General features: G+C 45.7%; 1 protein-coding gene across 3 annotated transcripts; it reads left to right on the top strand.

Moving 5' to 3' along the window:
• The first annotated feature begins 1497 nt into the window (after positions 1-1497).
• On the top strand, positions 1498-17158 carry LOC132390494 (zinc finger protein 239-like). 3 transcript variants are annotated; one of them, XM_059963108.1, is made up of 4 exons: positions 1498-1522; positions 5109-5276; positions 6387-6516; positions 16310-17158. In XM_059963108.1, the coding sequence occupies exon 4, from the start codon at positions 16717-16719 to the stop codon at positions 17146-17148; it is 432 nt and encodes a 143-aa protein (XP_059819091.1). In that variant the 5' UTR covers positions 1498-1522; positions 5109-5276; positions 6387-6516; positions 16310-16716; the 3' UTR covers positions 17149-17158. The 3 variants fall into 3 exon arrangements, with proteins under 3 accessions (XP_059819091.1, XP_059819090.1, XP_059819093.1); XM_059963107.1 differs by lacking the exon at positions 6387-6516; XM_059963110.1 differs by lacking the exons at positions 5109-5276; positions 6387-6516.
• Positions 17159-23649: the final 6491 nt, after the last annotated feature.

The following is a 23649-nucleotide window of genomic DNA, read 5'->3' as shown; positions in this document are numbered from 1 at the left end:
TCTGTAAACTTTTAACAGTGTTGAAATGTCAAAAGATCTGTGTGTGGGAATCACAAACACAACAGAACGATAGCTCCGCTGTATCTGGCAGTTCACCAGCGTTTGAATGCCACTGATCCTTGAATGTAGAGGCCGAGATGCTGGAGAAGACAACCCCCCACTCGCTGCCAGGAGAGCCCGATCACGTGTCCATGTCTGTGATCTGATTGGATACAATGCCGTGACGTTACAGCAGTTTGACGTCATACTCTGGCTCTCATTTTTGGAAGGGAATCAGTCAGCCATTCCAGATACACCAGCAGCTTCGCACTGCGAAGCGGCCGTTCACCTGCTCCGTGTGTGTGAAGAGTTAACCCACCTCGTGATGCTCCGGTGACTTTACAATAAATAGAGGCCACATTTCTGCCCGAAGTGAACAAAGAGTTTTATTCAATCATCCCAGCTGCTGCAGCACCAGCAACTTAAAGTCAGGGAGGAAGATCAAATCAGCTCCGAGTTAAATGTTTAACCATCACGGTGACTGAAGGCCGCTGCAGGTTCATGAGGGACTGTTACTGTCAGATTCTGCAGTTCTTGTGGCTGCTCATCGCACCCAGGACTGAACCCCGGTCACTGGGCATTGGGGGACTCTGTTTTGCTGATGTTAGCCTTAAACTAGACTGGTGTTTAATATTGTGGATCCGTGAAAGATAAATCAGTTCTGTATCAAATCCCCTGTCTCTACCACACTCACTAATTTCAAAGGACTGTGCCTCAGACAGCTGGATTGTTGCAATGCGCCTCTATCGCCTGACAGCAGACTAGCGAGTGAATCTTCGGTGAAGCAAAGTCAGAATCCAAAGAGTTGCCAGCACCAATCAGGGCTCTCGGTCTCCGGAAAGAGACGGGGTCTGGAGCTTACAAGGAGGAGGAGGAAGAGGAACCAGACCAGCAGGGTGTGGCTATGAATGAAAGATGAGTAACATTTGGAAACTGGTCAATTGAAAAACTAAATGGTTAATGTCTACAAAACATTGCAGGTAATCAGCAGATCAGGCAGCAAATGTGGAGAGGAATAAATGGACTGCATTTAGGCCGAGCCCTTTCAGCATGTCTGGACTTTGTACTCCTCTGCTTAGTTGCTGCCTGAACTGCAGAGCTCCTTCAGCACTGTGTGTGTGTGCGTCGCTGTTTTCCAGCAACTGCAGAATCTCTTCTGTTTCATATCTGCATTCGTAGGAGGATTGTACTTCGGCATTAAATAAACGAAATACCTGTTGATATTGAGTGTATCGTTTATTGGAGCCGCTTTCTGGGTAAAAAAAAACTGTTGATTTTTCTACACACAAAACAAACTGCGGTATGGGTATGAAACCGGTCCTTGCAGAAAATTTTAATGGCACCGTGATTACCCATAAAGCCGCGCATTTAAAATTTCGCTGTCGCTTGAAGCACCGATCAAATGCGCAGGCGTCAAGCTTGCCGCTGTCTTGGATAACTCCGCATGCGCGCACTACACAAAATGTCGGGAGGACCGGCAGAGGTAAGAGCGGGTGCTGGGTGGGCTTTAATTGAGTGACAATTGCTGTGAACACTGAACACCGTGACTCACAAACTCGGCACAGGACAGGTCTTTCACCTCTCTCTCAGCCCCACGATCCGTACTCGGGCCCCGGGGAGCTTCCGGCTGATCAGGGAATGGGAGCAAATAGATCTCACAGACAGAGCTGAGCTCCAGAAAACTAAATGCAGGGATCAGAAACTCGGAGAAAGGGAACAAAATCTTTCTATCAGCTGTTGAGACAGTCACCTTTGTTCTGCCTCCAACCGCAGCTGCCGGCAATCCAGGCAACACACAAAATGCCGGAGGAACTCAGCATTAGTACCCTTTTCTATCGATGCTGCCTGGCCTGCTGAGTTCCTCCAGCATTTTGTGTGTGTTGCTTGTTCTGCCTGCTCTTGTTCTGGCGTTTTCTACCTGTGAGGACATGCTTTGACCCATTCTGTCTGGGTACGTACTGATATCAAACACCTTTGCCCTGGGCAACAAGTAGCTTTCACATCACAAATGTGCCAGACTCCAGTGAGACAGACGACTGCCCTTCCCTTCATATTCTTTGGCATTGCCATCACCGAGTTCACCACTGTCAGCCACCTGGAGAGGGGTGGGGGTTCAGGGGAAATATTTATGTACGATACAGAAACTGGTGTTACCTGTGTGTATTGTGGCGACGCAATAGTTGCTGGATAATTTGCAAGTGGGGAGTGATATTTGGAAATCTGACTTTTTAAAGTATCATTTAACAAGAAAATTACATATCGTGACATGAAAAAGTTTGGTCATCCCTGGTCAAAATTTCTGTTGCTGTGAATAGCAATATAGTGAATAAAAAATGACCTGAGTTCCAAAAGGCATAAAGTTAAAGATGACACATTTTTTAATATTTTAAGCTCGACTACTTCTTCTTTTCCATCTTTTACAATTTCAAGATAACAAAAAAGGAAAAGGGTCTGAAGCAAAAGTTTGGGCACCCTGCCTGGTCAGTACTTAGTAACAACCCTTTGGCAAGTATCACAGCTTGTAAATGCTTTCTGTAGCCAGCTAAGAACCTTTCAATTCTTGTTTGGGGATTGTTGCCCATTCTTCCTTGCAAAAGGCTTCCAGTTCTGTGAGATTCTTGAGCTGTCTTGCATGCACTGTTCTTCTGAGGTCTATCCACAGATTTTCGATGATGTTTTGGTTGGGGGAATGTGAGAACCATAACAAAACCTTCAGCTTGCACCTATTGAGGTAGTCCATTGTGAATTTTGAGGTGTGTTTAGGATCATTATCCATTATCACCTTTAGCTTTTCTTACCGATGGTGTGATGTTTATTTCCAGAATTTGTGGTATTTATTTGAATTAATTCTTTCCTCTACCAGTGAAATGTTTCCTGTGCCACTGGCTGCAACACAAGCCCAAAGCATGACTGATCCATCCTCATGCTTAACAGTTGAAGAGGTGTTCTTTTCATGAAATTCTGCACCCTTTTTTCTCCAAATATACCTTTGCTCATTGCAGCCAAAAAGATCTATTTTAACTTCAGTCCACAGGACTTGTTTCCAAAATGCATCAGGCTTGTTTAGATGTTCCTTTGCAAACTTCTGATGCTGAATTTTGTGGTGAAAATGGAGGAAAGGTTTTCTTCTGATGACTCTTCCATGAAGGCCATATTTGTGCACAGTAGAACAGTGCACCACCACTCCAGAGTCTGCTAAATATTCCTGAAGGTCTTTTGCAGTCAAATGGGGGTTTTGATTTGCCTTTCTAGCAATCCTACGAGCAGTTCTGTGGGAAAGATTTCTTGGATGACTTCCGCCATTCCTGTTAACTGCCATTTCTTAATTATGTTACGAACTGAGGAAGCGGCTACATGAAAATGCTTTGCTATCTTCTTATAGCCTCCTCCTGCTTTGTGGCCATCAATTATTTTAATTTTCAGAGTGCTAGGCAGCTCCTTAGAGGAGCCCATGGCTGCTGATGCTGGGAGAAGGTTTGAGGAGTCAGGGTATTTATAAAGCTTTGAAATTTTCATCACCTGGACTTTCCTGACAAAGATTATGAACAAGCCATAGCACTAACAATCTCATAAAGGTCTGAGACCTTGGTAAATGTTATCTGAGAGCTTAAATCTCTTAGGGTCCCCAAACTTTTGCATGCTGTTCCTTTTATTTTTTTTCACTCTAAAATTACACAAAACAAAAATGTTCCTTAAAATGTTGAATAGGGTGTTTCATCTTTAACTTTAACTTTTGGAGATCAGTTCATCTTCTACTCACTTAACTATTCACAGTTCTTGATCCAGGTAAAATGGACCCGGGGATCGAGCTGCTTGGGCTTATGAGGTGTTGAGTGAGTATTTCTGGTCTGGGATCAGCAGTTTGTTTCTGGAGTTCCTTTGGAAGCAAAGACTGCTAATCTGAGGAGAGGATGATTTCCCATTTCATCTCTCACAGGGAGAGGCTATGAGTAAATGGGCAGTTCCGTGTTTACAACAGTAGAAATAGACCCTTGAGTTTGGTGTTGAACTGTGTTTGGAAATCACCCCCCCCCCCCACCCACTGTCACCTGTCTGTCACTCGGCAGAAATCAAGCAGAATCTCAAGTTGCTGGAGATAGGCACTTAAAACTGAAAATGTTTGAAGTCATTCTGATGAAATATATTAACCTGAATTGTAAAGTTTGTCCTCTCAACACAGCTGTTCCATACGTGCTGAGTGTTTCTGGTAATTCCAGTTTCTGTTTATTACATTCACCCTGGAATGGTTTATATTTCCTGAAATGGACCTGTTTTAACCTGGAAATGGAAATGGGTCATTCTGTGATAGTAGAGCAGTAAAGCAAGCACAACTTTTCTCTGTAAATTATCCTGGTACCTGTTTGTGTTCAGTACAGTTGTTGCTGACAAGATTTACAAGAATAATCACAGGAAAGATTGGCTTTATGTATGAGGAGCAATTGGTGGTTCTGGACCTGTGCTCAATGGAGTTCAGAGGGACGGTGGGGGTGGTGGGGGAGATGTATGGTTAAGTAAACCTACCGAATGCTGGAAAGCCTGGAAACAGTGGACATGGAGAGGATGTTTCCATTAGACGGACAGTGCGATCTGACAGCACAGTCTCAGAATAAAGATGCTTCCCTTTAAAACTGAGATGAGGAAAAAAAAGTGGCCAAAAGATGTCTGATCTGTGGAATTTGCTGCCGCAGAGGTTGGTTGAGGCTGCCATTTGGGTATATATATGGCAGAGATTAATATACTCATGATTGCTGAGTAACTTCAGGATTACAGGAGAAAGGCAGGAATATGGTGTTGGAATAAAATCAGCCATGGTTGAGTGGTGGGGCAGACCAGATGGATTGAATCACCTAATTCTGTTCCTGTGTCTTATGTCTTACCATGACTGAGTGATGGCTCCATCTTATCCCATATCATTTTGTGATGTGTGAGGGACAATAAAAGATTGTTCACTGAGATCATTATATCTTCAACGTTTAAGTTTCAGTGAGTTTTGTTCTTAGTAACATTAAGCAGAAATGTCTGGTGCTCCTTTTTATTGTTAATGTGCTTCTTTATGTTTCATGTTAAAGTTAGACCTGCGGTGAGAGAGTTATTGGAAGAAAAACCCCAACTGGAAGCAAACCACGACTGAAGATGAGGGAACAGCAACAAGTGAACCTGCCCGAGGACTGAGAGCATCAACTGGAGAGAACCCATCTGACTCGGAGATTCCAGTGATTCAGTCAGGAGAAAGTTTGGTGAGTCTCATTTACTCAAACACTGGTCCTTTAGACATTACATACCTGTACAAAAGAAGGTAGGGAATAGCTGGAGTGAGACTGAATGTGCCCAGAAATACCAGTTATGCCTCTGTCAGACCCGGTTGGAATCACTTCAGGTCTGGTAATGTGCTTCCAGCAGCCCAGCCCTTTAAAAGCTATCCCATTCTGTCAAAGTCAAATCCAGATAAAGTCACTCAGAGACCGTATGAGCACAAACTCTTTATTCGAAGCACCCGGGGCTTATTCAGTTAGTCACTCAAACAGGAAGAGTCTATGACTGTTCCCGCCCAATCCACTAACTGACTAACAATTCCCCTTACACCACAGATATATCTGTCCAGATACCCACCACATAAGACAGGCTGGAGCCAAAGTTATTTACTACATGACAGCCCCTAAAGACAAATTACAAAATAGTCATAATGGCTTACATACACAGAACAGACTGAAGCTGTCCTATCTCTACATGTGAGTGCACAAGGAGATGAGCATCCTGGAACCCGAGCTAGCTTACCTCAAGAAGAAATAGGGCTCAGCATGGCTTAGAGCATCTGGTGCTCATCAGCAGTCTCTTTCAGAAAAACAGGCTGCTATTGTTTAACCAAGTGTTAACCCTTTTGCATACTTTATCACTCCCTCCTTTTGATCATTAAATGATCAACAAAGCAGTAGTTTTTTACAGAGAAAGCAACTGAGTACAGCATTGACTTATCAGTGAGTAAAAACAGCGTTCAACAGTAATTATAACAATGATATGCACAACTATTAGGCCATAATGCAATATCACGCCCCACATATTAACTAACAGGCCTTCAAAGGCCACCATTTCGAACCTTCAGTGAACCCGTTTAAATCCTGCCCTACTTTCTTCATGCTGTCAATCTCCTTGGCAGTGTGCTCAGAGAGGGATGTAACGTTAGTAGACTCATCAGGGATATAGGTGCAGCATTCTGTGTCAATATTAGCACAGGTTCCACCTTTCTCAGTGAGGATAAAATCTAAAGCCATATAATTCTGTAGGACTGTTTGCCAGATTGCAATCATCTCAGTGGATATTTCTGTTACTTGGGCCTGTGTTTCTGTCAGGGACCCTGCAGTATTGTGTCCAGCTCCTCGTGCTATAGCCAAATTGATTGGTGGATTCCTGGCTACTCCATAGGAGAGAAAAGTGATCATCCAGAATCGCTCAGTTGTTCCTCTCCGCTGCCGTGCACCTGTGAGTATGGCCAGGATGCATGTTTCCCAGTCTAGGAAGTTGTGTTTGGTGGGAGCCTGAGATACCATCCCTCAGTACACTGACAGCCACAGTCATTTCTGATAATACCACATTTCCTCACCTCACTTTCCCGGGTGTTGTTTGAGAAAGCCCAGGCTGAGAGTTCCTCACTCTGGTTGAGTAGGATTACTGACATTGGAATCATAGTTTTACCATGCTGCGGAATTTCAGCACAAACCCAGCAGGCCCCTAGTTCTACCTGTTTGGCATCGGTGTGACAGAGACACAGAAATGTGTTAACATGAGGGCCCCCGGATGCTGGGGTGAGCCCTGTCAAAGACACAACCATGAACACCACTATCAGAAAATACATTTTCCTTTAGTCTGAGAGAGTCCTTCTACTCAGTTCCTTCAGTAACATGTCTGTAGTCTATTCGATGTATCCACCGAGATTGCCCCTTCAGTTTCACAGCCGTGGAGTGGTCAGTAACACCTGATATGCTCCTCTCCACCGAGATCTGAGTTTCCCTCAATCCCAGTTCTTGATCAGGACAATATTCCCCGGTTCTGTGGTGGGATAATCACTCCTCTGTGAGGAGGAGTGAAAATTCTCTTCCTTGTAAGCCTGTCATATATGTAATGCTTGGAGAATTTTGGTTATTTCCCATCTCTTCCCCAAGGGTATCAATTTTGAATTTTGCTGGTAGAATTTCTGGGAGCAATGGACACAAGGTGGTCCCCAGGGTGTCCTTATGGACCGTCCATACATCACTTCAGCTGGTGATGACCCTGTTTTCCCCCGTCGGGTAACCTTCATGTGGAATAGGGCTAACGGTAGGTCCTTCAACCAAGTGAGGTCAGTCTCCACCGTTACTTTGGCAATTTAATCTTCAGAGTGCCATTGGCTCTTTCCACTATGGCAGCAACCCGTGGGTGGTGTACGGTAGAATTATTGCCTGATAGCTGGTTTGTTACATACCTCTTTGTTCACTTTCACCACAACGTGTGGGCGCTTGTCAGAGCTCAGCATCTCTGGCAGGCCATACCTGGGAATTATTTCCTGTAATAATACCTTCACAATAGTCATAACAGTATTATTGGGAGTTGGAATAGCTTCAGTCCATCTACTAAACACATGTATAATAACTAAGCATTATCTATAGCAATGTACTCTAGGCAATTGAATAAAATCAACTTGTAGACACGAAAAAGGTCCACCTGTCAGGGGAGTCATACCCGGTGTGCTGGTTACAGGTTACCAACCATTCCCTCCTTTCCCAGGTGTGTACAATTCTGTATATAATCAACCAATATTGGTAAGAACTGTGCAGGAACACAAACCTGTCCCACTGGCATGATCCAAAATCCTAGTTCGGGGTCTTTCTGGCACCCCATCTGGGACCACAGCTTGCACTCCTCCTCAGAGGCGTCCCCCTGAAAAATACGTACCTCCCACATGTCTGGCAAACCCGTTCTGCTTGAGTCACGGAGGATTGCTTGACGGGAACCTGAGAGGATTACAACTATTGAGGATTGTGCAGCAATTTTCGCTGTGTAATCTGCTAAAGGATTGCGTTTAGTGACCCAGTCTGACTGGCGGGTGTGGGCCGCACATTTAATAATAGTCAAATCTCGAGGTAGCTGTAGAGCGGTGAGTAAGTTGTTTACAAAGGTAACATTACTAATGGGGTGGCCAGAGGAAGTCAGGAATCCCCATGTTCCCGAAGTCATGTACAATTCCAAATGCATAACGGGAGTCTGTGTGAACGTTCACACTTTAGTCTGTTGCTAGGATACAGGCAGGAGTCCGAGCAAACAGCTTTCTGGGTGGAGTCAGCTGCTTCAAAAGAAGCCTGCTCAGTTGTTTCACTGTCCGTTACTATCGCATAGCCAGAATATTGTTTCCCGGCTGGATCCACAAAAGAGCTTCCATCCTCACAAAACGTTGCCTCAGGGTAGAGGGCGTATTGAGGTATGGATGGGAGAATCTATCACCGTGATCCAGACGGGGCAGTTGGTGCGGCCAACTTCATGGCCTGAGGTTGCCCAGAGACGGGGTAAAACGTCTAGGGTTCGGTCAATATTAATAGAGTGTCTTACCAGATATCCCGTCTTCACCTCAGACTCCTTCCAGTATTGGAGTTGTCCCACGACCAAGTTTTGCCAGTCTCCCTCGTTGCTGGAGGCTTGTTACATCAAAATGTAGGCAAGGAACCCTAGGGTCTTTGGTTTGAACCCAAGGCAAACCCTAAAGGTGGCGTGGGGAACAACCAGTCCTGTGTGTCACCAAAGGAAATCTGGAACTTCGGCCAGAAATACACTGCCCTCGTTTCCTTTAACCTCCCCAATCACCGTGACTGGGAAATTCTGTCCCTCGAGGGGAGCATAACACTGGCTTTGCTCAGTTGAGCACCCCGGAGGGTCACAGCACAGAGTCACATGAGAGCCAGCCGGGGGCAGACACAGTGGAGTCCAGATTAAGTGCCACCACTGGGAGTTCAGAAACTGGGGAAGCTGTTCGATAGTCCCAGGGTGATACCCTTGTCCGTGCATAGAATCTCAACTTCCAATGGACAGAGCAAGTCTCTCCCTGCAAAACTACACCCCTGACTGGTGGTGACTGTAACTGAAACCTCACACTGGTTCCCCGGGAATTCCACCTGCAGTGGCTGGGTACGTGAATACGTACAATCCATTCATTCAAACCCAAACAGAGTGATTGTCGCGTCTGATAGCTGAAATCCCTTTTCTGATACTATTTCCTGATTGAGTGTGGTTGTGGTTGCCCCCACATCAATCGTAAACGGAACAGGAATTCAAGCAACTTGCAATGTTACATTGGGCTCTTCCTGAGGGGTGGTACTCACGGTAGGAAGCATCTTTGATTGTCAATTTCTAAACAGGTTGTTGTCCCCACCTGTCCCTTGGTAGGTGTTTGTTCCCATTTCTTATCCCCAGATACAGCACACAATGTCAGGTCCCAATAATATGTCAAAGCTCACCGCATTCGATTTCGATCATTGTCAGGCCAATCCATATTATTTGTTTTAATCACGTTGGCTATCTCAGTTGGTAAGCATTGGAGCAGTAAGGTGTTAAACTGGGGAACAGATTCCCATCATTAAAGACTCGGTCTCCTGCGAAAGTGCCGTAGCAGGCCACAGATCACTCCCAATAGTCTATTCCCGATTCCCCAGGCTTAGGTTTGCATTCAAGAACTTCAGTGATGTTTACAGGTTGCTAGAGAGCCCTTTCCAAGGCTTGAATAATCCGGTCTGTCTGTTCATTCTCATTATGGTTTCCTGCCTGTAACTCCTGTTAGGTTTGGTATCACAATTCTGCCTTCCATTTCCGCCCCTCATCAGCTAAGAGAGTCACCCATCAGAGTCCGAATAAATCTTGCAGAGTCACATTAAATATTTGGTTAGTACTGTGGACAGACTGAGCAAACTCTGCTGGTTTTTCTTTTCTATCTGGGACCTGATTCATGATCATTATCATTTCTTGAAGCTTCCAGGGTGCATACACAGGAATCACTGAGGACTGTCCCTCCTCCAGCTGGTGGACTGGGCAGCATTTGGGTGTGCAATTGCCTTCAGAACCATAGAACATTACAGCACAGAAACAGGCCTTTTAGCCCTTCTTGGCTGTGCCGAACCATTTTTCTGCCTAGTCCCACTGACCTGCACCTGGGCCATATCCCTCCGTACCCCTCTCATCCATGTACCTGTCCAAGTTTCTCTTAAATGTCAAAAGTGAGCCCACATTCACCACTTCATCTGGCAGCTCATTCCACACTCCCCCAACTCCCTGCCTGAAGAAGACCCCCATTGATGTTCCCTTTAAACTTTTTCCTCCTTCACCCTTAATCCATGACCTCTAGTTTTTTTTTTCCGCCTGGCCTCAGTGGGAAAAGCCTGCTAGCATTCACTCAATCTATACCCATCATAATTTTATACACCTCTATCAAATCACCCCAAATTCCCCTATGCTTCAGAGAATAAAGTCCTAACCTATTCAACCTTTCACAATAACTTGGTTTCTCAAGTCCCGGAAACATCCTTGCAAACCTTCTGTGCACTCTTTCAATCTTATTAATACACCTCCTGTAATTAGGTGACCAAAACTGCACTGTATACTCCAAATTCTGTCTCACCAATGTCTTATACAACCTCACCATTACATTCCAACTCTTATACTCAATACTTTGATTTATAAAGGCCAATGTACCAAAAGCTCTCTTTACAGCTTGTGATGCCACTTTTAGGGAATTATGTATCAAATAACAAATAACAATGGACCCAGCACTGATCCCTGTGGCACACCACAATTCACAGGCCTCCAATCAGAGTAGCAATCCTCCACTACCACTCTTTGGCTTCTTCCATTGAGCCAATGTCTTTGTGGAGCCATTAACTCTGGGGTTCTATTGGATCCTTCCCTCCCCGTCTCGGAATAGTCATCGGTATTCCCTTTCTGAATCTCAGGGTATAGGGACCTCCCCCTTCCCTGCTGCCACTGTTTTACCCGAGCAGCCACCGTATCTGAGTACTGGGAGGATTGGGGTTCGGCAGCACCGGGTGCACTCGGCTCCTGGCTGGGTGTTGGGGCAGGGTGTATGGTGGGTGCCCACACCTCAGTCACTGTCCTCAAACAGGGTCAGTATGCCAGACATGGGTTCGGGATCTCTTGTTTCCCTACCAGTTCGAACTTCAGACTGACATTCCTGCCATTCTGTCCTATCTAGGCTGGGCTCGCTTTGCTTATGTTGTTTTTCCTGCTCTTGTTTTCTGCGTCTATCCACCCATTCACGCTCGGCTTTTAGCGTCTCCCAACCTTTGGCGTTCCTCCTGCTGTACGTACCTCTACCCTTTGTCACATGCATTATTCCTCCAACTTGCTAATAACGTACCATTCACCTCTGCATCTGCCTTATCCTTCCATTCCCTTTCCAACAATTTCCACTTCTTTCCACTGTTCTTATTCCATATCAAATTTACTGCTTGTTCTCATGAGGTAATATCCCAGGTTCCCCCCCAGTGGCCAGATTTTGTTCCCCAATTTCTTATTCAGCGCTGCAATCTTTTTCCTTGTCTGGAAAACTCTCACACATTGTGTCGGGCTGCTCCTGGCCCACTCGTATCAATCGACTGCAATTGACCCATGTTCTCTAAGTAATTTACCCGGCACAAAGCCTCCTGCTTAATTAACAAACTGATAAATTTACCCGGCTGGCACCTCCTGTCCACATAATAAATTTACCTGGCTGACACTTCATGCTCATTTAATAAATTTACCCGGCTGGCACTTCATGCTCATTTAATAAATTTACCCGGCTGGCACTTCATGCTCATTTAATAAATTTACCCGGCTGGCACTTCATGCTCATTTAACAAATTTACCCGGCTGGCACTTCATGCTCATTTAATTAATTTACCCGGCTAGCACTTCATGCTCATTTAATTAATTTACCTGGCACGTCTGCCTCCTGCCCACTTAGTAATATTTAGCCTCCCTTAGAAGCGTCTCCCAACAGATTCTTTCCCAATCCCTTCAAGGTATGTGATCACCTTGGGCGAGGGTCCATTCCTTGAAAGGAACTAATGGAGAGCGACGAAAGGTAAAATACCTATTGGGTGCCCAGTCGATCTCCACATTCCCCAGAGTGGTCCAGCCACTTACTCAGCCTCTCTGCTTGGCACTCCCTATATTGGGACCCTGTTCATGATGCCAAATGTTAAAGTTGAATCTGAATAAAACTTGGGAGACTAGGTTCTTATCGTCACCACGGTTTATTGCGCATTCTCCTGCAGGAGTTTGAGACGCACGTCAAAGGGAAGGCACGTAAGCACTGCCATCATCTGGCAAGTGGACTGACTTAGTCAAGTTACAGCCGTGTATTTATACATGAACCCAGACATTTATGCATAGTAAGCCCTAAACATTACTTTTGCAAGATGTTATTTGAACTGGTATGCCCACCAGGTCTGTTGGCGCAAAACTTAATTACGTAGATAAGAGAGTTCGCTAAATGAAGGTTTTAATTACAGATGGATATACTGTCCAGACCTTATCAGTTATTCCCTTTGCAAGGCCCTGACTTAATTACAGACAGATGTTCATTCCTGTCCTTTTCAGCCAGTCCTCCTTCATTGACTCAAACGAGGGTACAATGTATAATGTTATCAGCTAACGAAGATACAATGCATAATATTATCAGCTCTCAGTGAGTCTCTCTGCATGCCACAGAGAACTGGTAATGAGCCTGTCTTAGCAAACCACTAAACACAGAGTTTACTTCAGTTCAAAAATTCCTATTCAGTCCCTAATATTCTTTTAGCCAGAGGTTACATAGGTTCAAAATATTTTTTTTTGTATATATCCTTAATTCCTCAGGAGGGTTCACGGGAAATATTTATGTCCATTTTAGAAACTGGTGTTCCCTGTGTGCATTGTGGTGATGCAAAAGTTGCTGGAGAATTTACAAGAGGGAAGAAGTGGAGTGATATTTGGAACTCCGACTTTTTAAACCGTAATTTAGCAAACAATCCACTTATGGACAATATGCAAGAGCTTTGGTGAGAAAACGCTTCATTACCCATTACAGGCCTGCTATAGAGTGTGAGAGAGCAGACGAACTCAGTCGAACCTGTTACGTATCCCGTAACTGGATAACTTACCAGCAAAGATAGAGAGGTCCGTTGAAGTCTGATGTCACTATTTTCAAAAGTTTTTATTTATAAAGCGGCACAAAAGTAAGGTTAATACAAACATTCAGATAATGCACGTTGTCAATACTCAATCTAAAGCGCGGGTGTAGTAATAATCATCATTAAAAAATAATCTAGACTGTTGTCTAGGGGATAATATATTGTCTGTTGCAAATATAAAAGTCACTCAGAAGTCTGCAGACTTTAGCCTTTCGGGGTTTCACATGTTTTAGAGGGATCGGTGAAAAACGAAAAAAAACTTGCCCGGGTCTTTATGAAGTCACTCCGTAAAATCAGGGGAACGTGGTTTCCCCGTTGTTAGTTCAAAGTCCTTCTCGGTATTATCAGCCACCCGCTCCCCAGGCAAAGGAGTTAGGAGTGCACATGGCGTTGAGTGACTTCCAGCTATTACGGGAGCCTTGAGCGAGGGTGTCCTTCTGGTGCGTCGCTGGGGTACTGCCTCCTGCAGTCCCCTTTTATCTTGACTTGCAGAGTTGTAGATGTCCATCAAAGTACGGTGATGCAATCCCCACCCCCACATTGCCCGAGAGTGTCCATATCCATGGTAGCTGTCACGTAGCAGGGACATGCACGTCACACAGGTGCCTCTAAGAACAATGGCCAAAACCGTTGCATTGTCTCTCACTTCCTGGCTCCGAGACCCTAATTAATAGCAATCTTGCGATTCTCCGGAAGGAAGGGGCTGCTCCCGCCCCTTCGGCCCCTCAGAGCTGTGGTACATTCATAACAAACCCAGAGGAGATCAAAGTTCTTATTGCCAGTGATTTGCTAGCTGTTAAAATGAATACCTCAGTACATAATAATCACGATGCACATTATGCAGGAACAGTTTGTGGTCGTGATGAATTGGGTCCCCAATATCCTTTGGGCCCCTTTTAAACACCTGTCAGTGTAAATGCCCTGACTCATGGGATGTTCACATCTACAGATGCACTGGGCTGTCTGCATCACTCTCTGCAGGTTCCTGAGATTGAAGGAAGTACAGTTCACATATCAGGCAGTGATGCAGTCAGTCAGGATGCTCTCAATTGTCTCCCTGTAAAAAAGCACTTAGGATTTGGGGCCCATAACAAACTTCTTCAACCATCTGAGGTGTAAAAGGGGCTCCTGTGCGCTTTTCACAACACAGCCGGTATGAACAGACCATCTGAGATCCTTGTTGATGTTTGTACTCAGGAACTTAAAGCTGTTCACCCTCTCAACACCAGATCCATTGATGTCAATAGGGGCTAGCCTTTCTCCATTCCTTCTGTAATCCACAATCAGCTCCTTTGGTCTTGTGACAATCAGGGAAAGGTTGTTTTCTTGACACCAGTCAGATATTGTTCAGACCTCAGATAAGAGTCAGCAATCAAATGGTCAAGCATGGTATGAATGTGCTGAGCTGCATTTATCACAATTCAAGAAGCATCGTAGGAAAGCCAGATGAGCTGAGGACAGGGAATTATGATATTGTAGCCATTATTGGGACTTGGTTGCACCCAACAGTCTGAGGGATTTAGAGGAACAAATTTCCAGATTAGAGGAACAAATTTTGCTGTTTTCTGGCCAAGGAGTACTTGGTAAGTGGGAGGCCTTCAGAAGTGTAACTTTGAGGGTGTAGAGTTTGTACGTGCCTTACAAAATAAAAGTTGAAAGGTGACTGGGGCAGGAAACCTTGGTTTTCAAGAGGTATTGAGGCCCCAGATATTTTGTTCCTCTAAATGCCTCAGACTGTTGGGTGCTACCAAGACTCATTAATGACTAAAATATCATGATTCCACGCACTGAGCTCATCTGACTTTCTTTACTTGTCTTCAGTTGGTTTCCAAAAGCTTCCCAATAGTTTTTGCTCTTTCGTTTGCCCTCTGTTTTGCTTTTTTGTTGGCTTTGGCTTCTCATTTCAGCCATGGTTGTGTCCTCCTGCCTTTCCAATGCTTTCACTTCTTTGGGATGTATCAATCACTCAGCTCCCAAATTGCTCCCAGGAACTCCAGCCATTGCTGCTCCGTTGTCACTCCTACCTTTTCCCTTCCAAACAAGTTTGGCCAGCTTCTCTGTCACAGAAATGTGGAGAAGTTCAGTACGGAAACAGGCTACTTGGCCCATCTAGTCAATGCTGAAAAAACATTTAAGCTGTCAAATGCAACTATCTGCACCGGGACAATCACTCTCCATACCCCTACCATCCAGGCTCCCATCCAAACTTCTTTTAAATGCTGAAAACGAGCTCATATTCACCGATTGTGCTGACATCTCATTCCAGTCTCACACAACCATTTCAGTGAAGTCTATTTCCACATGCTCCCATTAAATTTTTACCTTCACCACTTACATCACCGCACCCAACCTCAGTGGAAAATGCTGCTCACGTTTACCCTATCTGTACACAAATAATTTTGTATACTTTGAACAAAACCTGAAAGCAATGTATGGTTCCCTTGTTTATGTTCAGAGCGTATTTCAGATGAAAAGATGATGAGGGGCATTGATTGCATGGATAGTCAGAGGCTATTTCCCAGGTTTAAAATGGCTAACATGAGGGGCATAGTTTTAAGGTGCTTGGAAATGGATGCTGCGGGGCTGTCAGGGGTAATTTTTTTTACACAGAGGGTGATGGGTGCGTGGAATGCACTGCCAGATGTGTCATCAATACCCGGTTCCTGCCCTGTCCCCATATCCCTTGATTCCCCTATCCATAAGATACCTATGTCTAGATATGGTCCATAGTTACCCCATGACTAGATATGGTGAGAGTGAAAGTGTTTCAGTTACTGTGGGGTCGGGCACCCATGCAGCTCAGTGGGAACGGAATAATATCAATGGAGAGAGTCAGACTGAGCCAGGTCACAGATTGGAGATGGCAGAAATGCCCCATTCTTGCAGAGGCAGGAAAAGCATCAGAGAGTTTGATGGTCATTCCAGATAGCAGCACTGTGCCCAGTTAGAAGATGACTTCTCTCTCCAACTTGGGTTGAACTTCACTGTAACAGTGTGATGCCAGATCACACCTTGACAAATCGGTGATCTCATCTGAAATGTTGTACTTCACCCATTGATGGATTTTGTAAATTTTTTTACAGGTTAAAAATGACAAGGAATTTGTCTACGGGATTCTCAAACAGATCACGTCAGGTTTGCTGTCTCTATCCAGATATTTAAGACGAGGAGCAAGGGATTCACTCAACCTTCCTTCCTGCTCAGACTGTGTGGAGGGATTCATTTGCTCATCTGACCGACTGGCTCACCCGTTATTTTACACAAGAGAGAGTCCGTTCATATTCTCAGACTGTGGGAAGGGATTCACTCGGTCATCTCAACTGAAGGTACATCAGCGGGTTCACACTGGGCAAGGCCATTCACCTGTTCTGTGTGTGAGAAGGGATTCAGTCACTCTTCCCAGCTGTGGAGACACCAGTCAGTTCACACTGGGCAGAGGCTGGTCAACTGCTGAATTTGTGGGGAAGGATTCACTCGGTCATCTGATCTAATGGCTCATCAGCGAGTTCGCACTGGGGAGAGGCCATTCACCTGCTCGGACTGTGGGAAGGGATTCAAATACTCATCTAAACTGAAGGAACACCAGCGAGTTCACACTGGAGAGAAGCCGTTCACCTGCTCAGACTGCGGGAAGAGATTCACTCGTTCATCCACCCTAATGGCACACCGGCAAGTTCACACCGGGGAGCGGCCGTTCACCTGCTCAGACTGTGGGAAGGGATTCACTTGCTCATCTAAACTGAAGGAACATCAGCGAGTTCACACTGGGGAGAAGCCGTTCTGCTGCTCAGACTGTGGGAAGGGATTCACTCGGTCATCCGACCTACTGACACACAGGTCAGTTCACACTGCGGAGAGGCCGTTCACCTGCTCGGACTGTGGGAAGGGATTCACTTGGTCATCGGACCTACTGGTACACTAGCGAGTTCACACTGGAGAGAGGCCGTTCACCTGCTCAGACTGCGGGAAGGGATTCACTTGCTCATCCCAACTGAAGGTACATCAGCGAGTTCACACTGGGGAGAGGCCGTTCACCTGCTCAGAGTGTGGGAAGAGATTCACTCGGTCATCTGAACTACTGGTACACAAGTCAGTTCACACTGGGGTCAGGCTGTTCACCTGCTCGGACTGCGGGAAGGGATTCACTCGGTCATCCACCCTAATGGCACACCAGCGATTTCACACCGGGGAGCGGCCATTCACGTGCTCAGACTGTGGGAAGGGATTCCCTTGCTCATCTAACCTGAAGGAGCATCAGCGAATTCACACTGGAGAGAGGCCGTTCTCTTGCTCAGACTGTGGGAAGGCATTCATTTCGTCATCTAAACTGAAGGTACATCAGCGAATTCACACTGGGGAGAGGCCATTCACCTGCTCACACTGCGGGAAGGGATTCACTCAGTCATCTGACCTACTGGTACACCAGTCAGTTCACACTGGAGAGAGGCCGTTCACCTGCTCAGACTGCGGGAAGGGATTCACTCGGTCATCCAAACTACTGGTACACCAGCGAATTCACACTGGGGAGAAGCCGTTCAACTGTTCTGTCTGTGGGATGAGATTCAGTCAGTCATCCACCCTACAGAGACATCAGCGAGTTCACACTGGGGAGAAGTCGTTCACCTGCTCAGTCTGTGGGAGGAGATTCACTCGGTCATCCCACCTACTAAGTCATCAGCGAGTTCACACGGGAGAGACTGTTCACCTGCTGTGAATGTGGGAAAGAATTCATATGGTCATCTTGACTACAGAGACACCAGCAAGTTCAGACCAGTGGTAGAAGCTGTTCACCTGCTCAGACACTGGGAGGAGTTTCTCTCAGCCTTCTCAATCAAATGTGCATGATTGAGTTCAGGCTGGGTACAGGCCGTTCACCTGCTGTGAATGTGGGAAGGGATTCACTCAGTAACCTAACCTTGTGACACACTACTGGGTTCACACTGGGGAGAAATTTTCAGTAAGCTTCATGCTGGAGATTTGTCCGTCACCATTGCTGAATGCAATTTCAAGAGTGACTATCGGTGCTGAACTCTGCAATTATTGCTGCTGCTCACCACATCCAGTTCTTCACACTGGCCACTGGGTGACTGGGAGGAGTTTCTTCTGGATATTCACCTTTAATGGGACTAGAGTTTACATTCTGGATCTGGGAAAAATAAATCAGTTCAATTTTAAACTCTGTCTCTGGTACTTAGTGAATTTATAGCACACCTAGTGTACAGTAGAGAAGTTATAACAGTGTACAGTAGAGAGTCAACTCAGGCCAGCTGTGCCCTGCCAGTGATTCTATTCCATGACAGTTTGTTTCAATCCTCCCCTGTTGTTCATCTCTCGCTCTCCCTGTGGTAATGGGTTTCAAACAGTCACCACTCCGTGGGTGAAGATGTTCCCCTTGAATTCTCTGTAGACCGAAGAAGTCGAGCTGACTGCAGTTCTATCTGACAATTTCCTCATCCTTCAAATCTCTGGGCTGAGGAGGAATGATATTGGTAGTTAACCCCCTTATTCATGCCTCATTTCCACATTATGGGTTATTTTTCCTGCTTCTAAAGGGTTAAGGTAGAAACATTGAAAACTTACAGCACAATACAAGCCCTTTGATCCACAAAGTTGTGCCGAACATGTTCCTACCCAAGAAATTACTAGGGTTACCCATAGCCCTCTATTTTTCCAAGCTCCATGTACCTATCCAGGTGTCTCCTAAAAGACCCTATTGTATCCACCTCCACCACCGTTGCCAGCATGCACTATGCACTCACTGTGTTAAAAAAAAAAATACCCCTGACATCTCCTCTGTACATACTTCCAAGCATCTTAAACCTGTGCTATCTTGTGGCAGCCATTTCATGCCCTGGGAAAAAGCCTCTGATTATCTGCATGATCAATGCCTCTCATCATCTTATACACCTCCAATAGGTTACCTCTCATCCTCCGTCTCTCCAATGAGAAAAGGCCAAGTTCCCTCAACCTGTTTTCACAAGGAATGCTCCCCACTCCAGGCAACATCCTTGTAAATCTCCTCGGCACTTTCTATGATTCCTACATCCTCCCTGTAGTGAGGCAACTAGAACTGAGCACAGTACTCGTGTGGTCTGACCAGGGTCCTATATAGCTGCAACATTACCTTTCGGCTCCTAAATTCAATCCCATGATTGATGAAGGCCAATACAATGTATGCCTTCTTAACCACAAAGTCAACCTGCACAGCTGCTTTGAGCTTCCCATGGACTCGGACCCCATGATCCTTCTGATCCTCCACACTGCCAAGAGTCTTACCATTAGTACTATATTCTGTCATCGTGTTTGACCTACCAAAATGAACCATCACACTTCACACTTCACCACTCCGTCTGCCACTTCTCAGCCCAGTTTTGCATCCTATCAATGTCCCGGAGCCCTCCGCGCTATGCACAACACCCCCAACCTTTGTCATCAGCAAACATACTACCTATCCCTCCACTTTACCATATAGATAATTTCTAAAAATCACCAAGAGTAAGGGTCTGAACAGATACCTGAGTCACTCCACTGGTCAACGACCTCCTGGTTGTGTCCAGCTGGGCATCAGCATTTCTGGATTTGGTATGGTGCAATGAACCGAATTACAGCACTTAAGGGAAAAGAACCCTGAGGGACAAGTGACCTTAATATAACAGAATTCACCCTGAAATTTGAGAAGCAGAAGCCAAAGTGAGATGTATTAGTATAACCGTGGAATAAGGACAATTGCAGAGGCATGAGAGAGGAACTTGCCAAATTTGATAGGGAAAAAAACACTGGCAGGGATGATGGTGAAGCATCTATAGCTGTAATTACGGGAAGCAATTCGGAAGACTCAGACTATATACATTCCAAAAAGGAAGAGCTATTCGAACGACAACATCATACAACCACAGCTAATGAGAAGGCCATGCCAACATAAAAGCCAAAAGGAGAGCAGAAAACAGTGCAAAAATTGGTGGGAAGTTAGATTATTGAGAAGCTTTTCTAAACAATGAAGAGGCAACCAAAAAACTAATTAAGAAAGAAAAGATGGAACATGAAGCTAGCTAATTAGATTAAAGATGGCACCAAATGTTTCTTCAGATTCATAAAGTGTTAAAGAGAGGCAAGAGTGGACATCAGGCCAGAGGAAAACGATGCCAGGGGAGGGTGGGGTGGGTAGTAATAGCGAACAAGGAGATAGCGGGTGAACTGAATAAGTATTTCATATGTCTTCATTGTGGAAACAACCAGCAGGATGGTGGAAGTGCAGATGTGAGTGGTCAGATTGTGTGTGAAGTTGCCGTTACTCGAGAGAAAGATCCTGGGAAACAAAATGGTGTGAAGGTAAATAGATCATCTGGACCAAATGGTGTACATACCAGAGTTCTGGAAGAGGTGGCTGAACAGATTGTGGAAGTATTAGTAATGATATTTTAAGAATCAGTGAAGTCTCGTATGGTTGCAGAAGACTGCAAATTTGGAAATGCCACTCTGCTATTCAAGAAGGGAGAGAGAAGAATGGAAATTTTAGGACAGTTACTTTGACCTCACAGGTTGTGGAGATATTGGAGTCGGTTGTTGCGGAGGTGTTTTTCAGGGCACTTGGAGGCACATGATAAAATCGGCCTGAAGAACGTTTGCCTCAAGGGAAAACCTTGCCTGAAAAAGTGTGTTGACATTCCTTCAATTCATTGGCGTGGTAATAAGCAAGATAGACAAAGGAGAACCGGTTGATAATGTGCACCTGGACTTTCAGAAGACCTTTGACAACGTGTCAGTCATGAGGCTGGTTAACAATATATGAGCCCATGATATTACAGGAAAGATTATTGCATGGATAAAACAGCGGCTGATTGGCAGGACGCAAAGGACAGTAATAAAGGGGAGGTTTTCTGGTTGGCTGCCGGTGACTAGTGATGTTCCACAGGACTTGGATGACAGAATGGATAGCTCTATTGCAAAGTTTGCTGATGATCTCAAGTTAGCTGGAGGGCCAGGTAGTTTTGAGGAAGCAGAGAGGCTATGAAAGGACTTTGGCGATTAGAGGAATGGGTGTAAATGAAGCAGATGGAATATCGTGTAGGGAAGTGTGTAGCCTTGCATATTGAGAAGAAAATACCGTGTGTAACCCCCTGGGTCGCCTCAGGCTCGCTCAGCTCGTTCTCGTCTAGGGGGAGCAGCCTTCGGCCCCGCCAAACTGGGTAATCAGCTGGTGTGGATGCTGTGTGATGTCCCCGCCTCGCCCAAAAACAGACAGTACACCATATGCGATTAAATGAGTACAATTTATAAAGGTTACTATAACTAAGTGATTAATAACAATACAGTATATATGAAGGAAAAAAAAATAAAGAAAAGGCACCAAACTTATCAAAGTCCAAACCACTTCGTGCACAACCGTTGGAGCTCAATAACTGAAGTCTTCTGGCCACCATTCGATCCCCTCCGAACTCCTCGAGTCGCAGCTTAGGACCATCCTAAGTGGTCAACCAAGCACATCTAGCTTCATCTCCTCTCCTCGGAGTACTTCGTGGCCTCGGACCCCCGCTTGGGGCCCGTTCCTCGCACAGCTTACAGCTTCGCGTCCTCTCTCTCTCACCCCTCGCGCCGATCTCCCCAAAAGCCCGTCAACAATAGCTTACAGACTCAGAAGAAAAAAACAACATTAATCCCAATTGGTTTACAAAGGAAAACAATTCTCGTTATCAGTAAATTTTAACCCAAACAAGTTTCAGCACTCTCTCGCAACAAAAAAACATTCCTCCTTTTAACAAAACAAAGAAGCCATTTTGATTACATACACAGTAACAAAGAAAAAAGAAGAAACCCCCTTTACACTCTCCCCTCACCAAATAAAAGTCATGTCCTCATGATTATTAAATAACTCGCCACCTTTCCTGCCAACACACCGTATCCCAAGCACAAGCAGTGACATCTCCTCCCCACACAGTAAACCTCACGCGCTGTTCCTCAGGCGCTACATAGCCAACTATCTGGGAGTTCCCTAACCCTTCTGAGAGCTCCCTACCCCCTCATCTAATCCCTTCAGGCTAGGACACAACTGGGGATACCTTGGACCCACTACCAACTCCTCTCTCAACCTCTCACTCATGCCCCCCACTGCACACAGCTACCTTCCCCGCTGCACCTGACTCAGTGGGAGAAGGGCCAAAGGTCTCTTCCTCAATCGAGGGAAAGTCAGCAAAAGGCAGCATGTACGACACATCCAGCACATCATCCATCGAATCTGTATTCTTCCTCATTCCTGTGATCGGTAGCTGCTGTTTGATCTTCTCCAAATGGAAACATGTGGCCTGCACTGCTCCTGCAATCTCTTCAGCCTCCTGCAAGTGAGATATCAGCATCTTCTCTGGCCCCTGCAACTCTCGCCACAGGCTCAGCAGTTCTGACTCACGCATCCCGGCCATCTCAATCTGGGACACAGTTACTCCAACAGCTTCTTCCACCCCGACCCGAAAAGCAACCGTTAAAGATTGGCCAGCCTCCAGTTCAGTATTCACAGCACTTCTCTTCCTCCTGTCTTCTTCCAGATCAACTTTCAGGTTTTGCACTTCATTTGAACTGTCGATGGTCATCTTCAGGTTCCCTTCAAGCTTCCGCTACCCTCTTCCGCGATTTGTCTGTAATTTCTTCACCTCAGCAAACTCCCCTCTCCAGGTTCTCAGTTTGCTGTTGCCCTCAGTCAGACAACTTTCTTCGTTCTCTCCAACTTGTAAGTCGATCAAATGGTTCCAGATCACTTTCTCCAGTTTCTCCGTCTTCATTTCAAACTTGATTCCGTAGAGACAGTCACTCAGGAGCTGCGACCTTCGCCAGCCCTGGCACGTGTCCAGAAAACACTTTAACTCTGTAGTTCTCAGCCGCTCCTGACGTCCTCAGCCTCTCATCATATTCTCCCGAGGAATCTTCGCCTCCTGCCGATAGACAGGGAGACAGTGCAGTCCGAGAAGCTCAGGGTTCCGATACAGGGAGTATGATCCATTTGGAGAGATGGAGCGAGGGTCACATCGGAGTGTAGTAAAGGTGTCGCGGAGGCGGGAAGAAGTGCAGGGGCAGGATGTGAAACTCTCCATCAGATCGATTACGATGAAGTGGCTGTTGCGCATGCGGCGGTTTGATAGCGGGGTGTGTATCGATTTGATCTCTTGCGCGTATGAAGCGCTGCCTCCGCGCGGGCTATCCGGTGTCCATGTTTTTCGGCTCGGGTGGGTTTGGTTTGTAGCTCCCACACTGTAAATTGCCCACAGTGTTCCGTTACTAACCTGACTCAGTATATGAGCTTCATCATTCTACTCTGCGCGTTCGTTACAGCAGCAGTCCGTTGTGGTCATAGGGACGGGGAGTGAGGATGAATATCGCGAAGAACGGTTGAAGAAAGTGAAATCACGGATACGGTGTGGGAAGTACACGGTTCAAG

The sequence above is a fragment of the Hypanus sabinus genome, unplaced genomic scaffold, assembly GCF_030144855.1.
Source record: "Hypanus sabinus isolate sHypSab1 unplaced genomic scaffold, sHypSab1.hap1 scaffold_93, whole genome shotgun sequence".
In the NCBI taxonomy this organism is placed as follows: Eukaryota; Metazoa; Chordata; class Chondrichthyes; order Myliobatiformes; family Dasyatidae; genus Hypanus; species Hypanus sabinus.
This window is presented reverse-complemented; position numbering and strand designations above follow the sequence as displayed.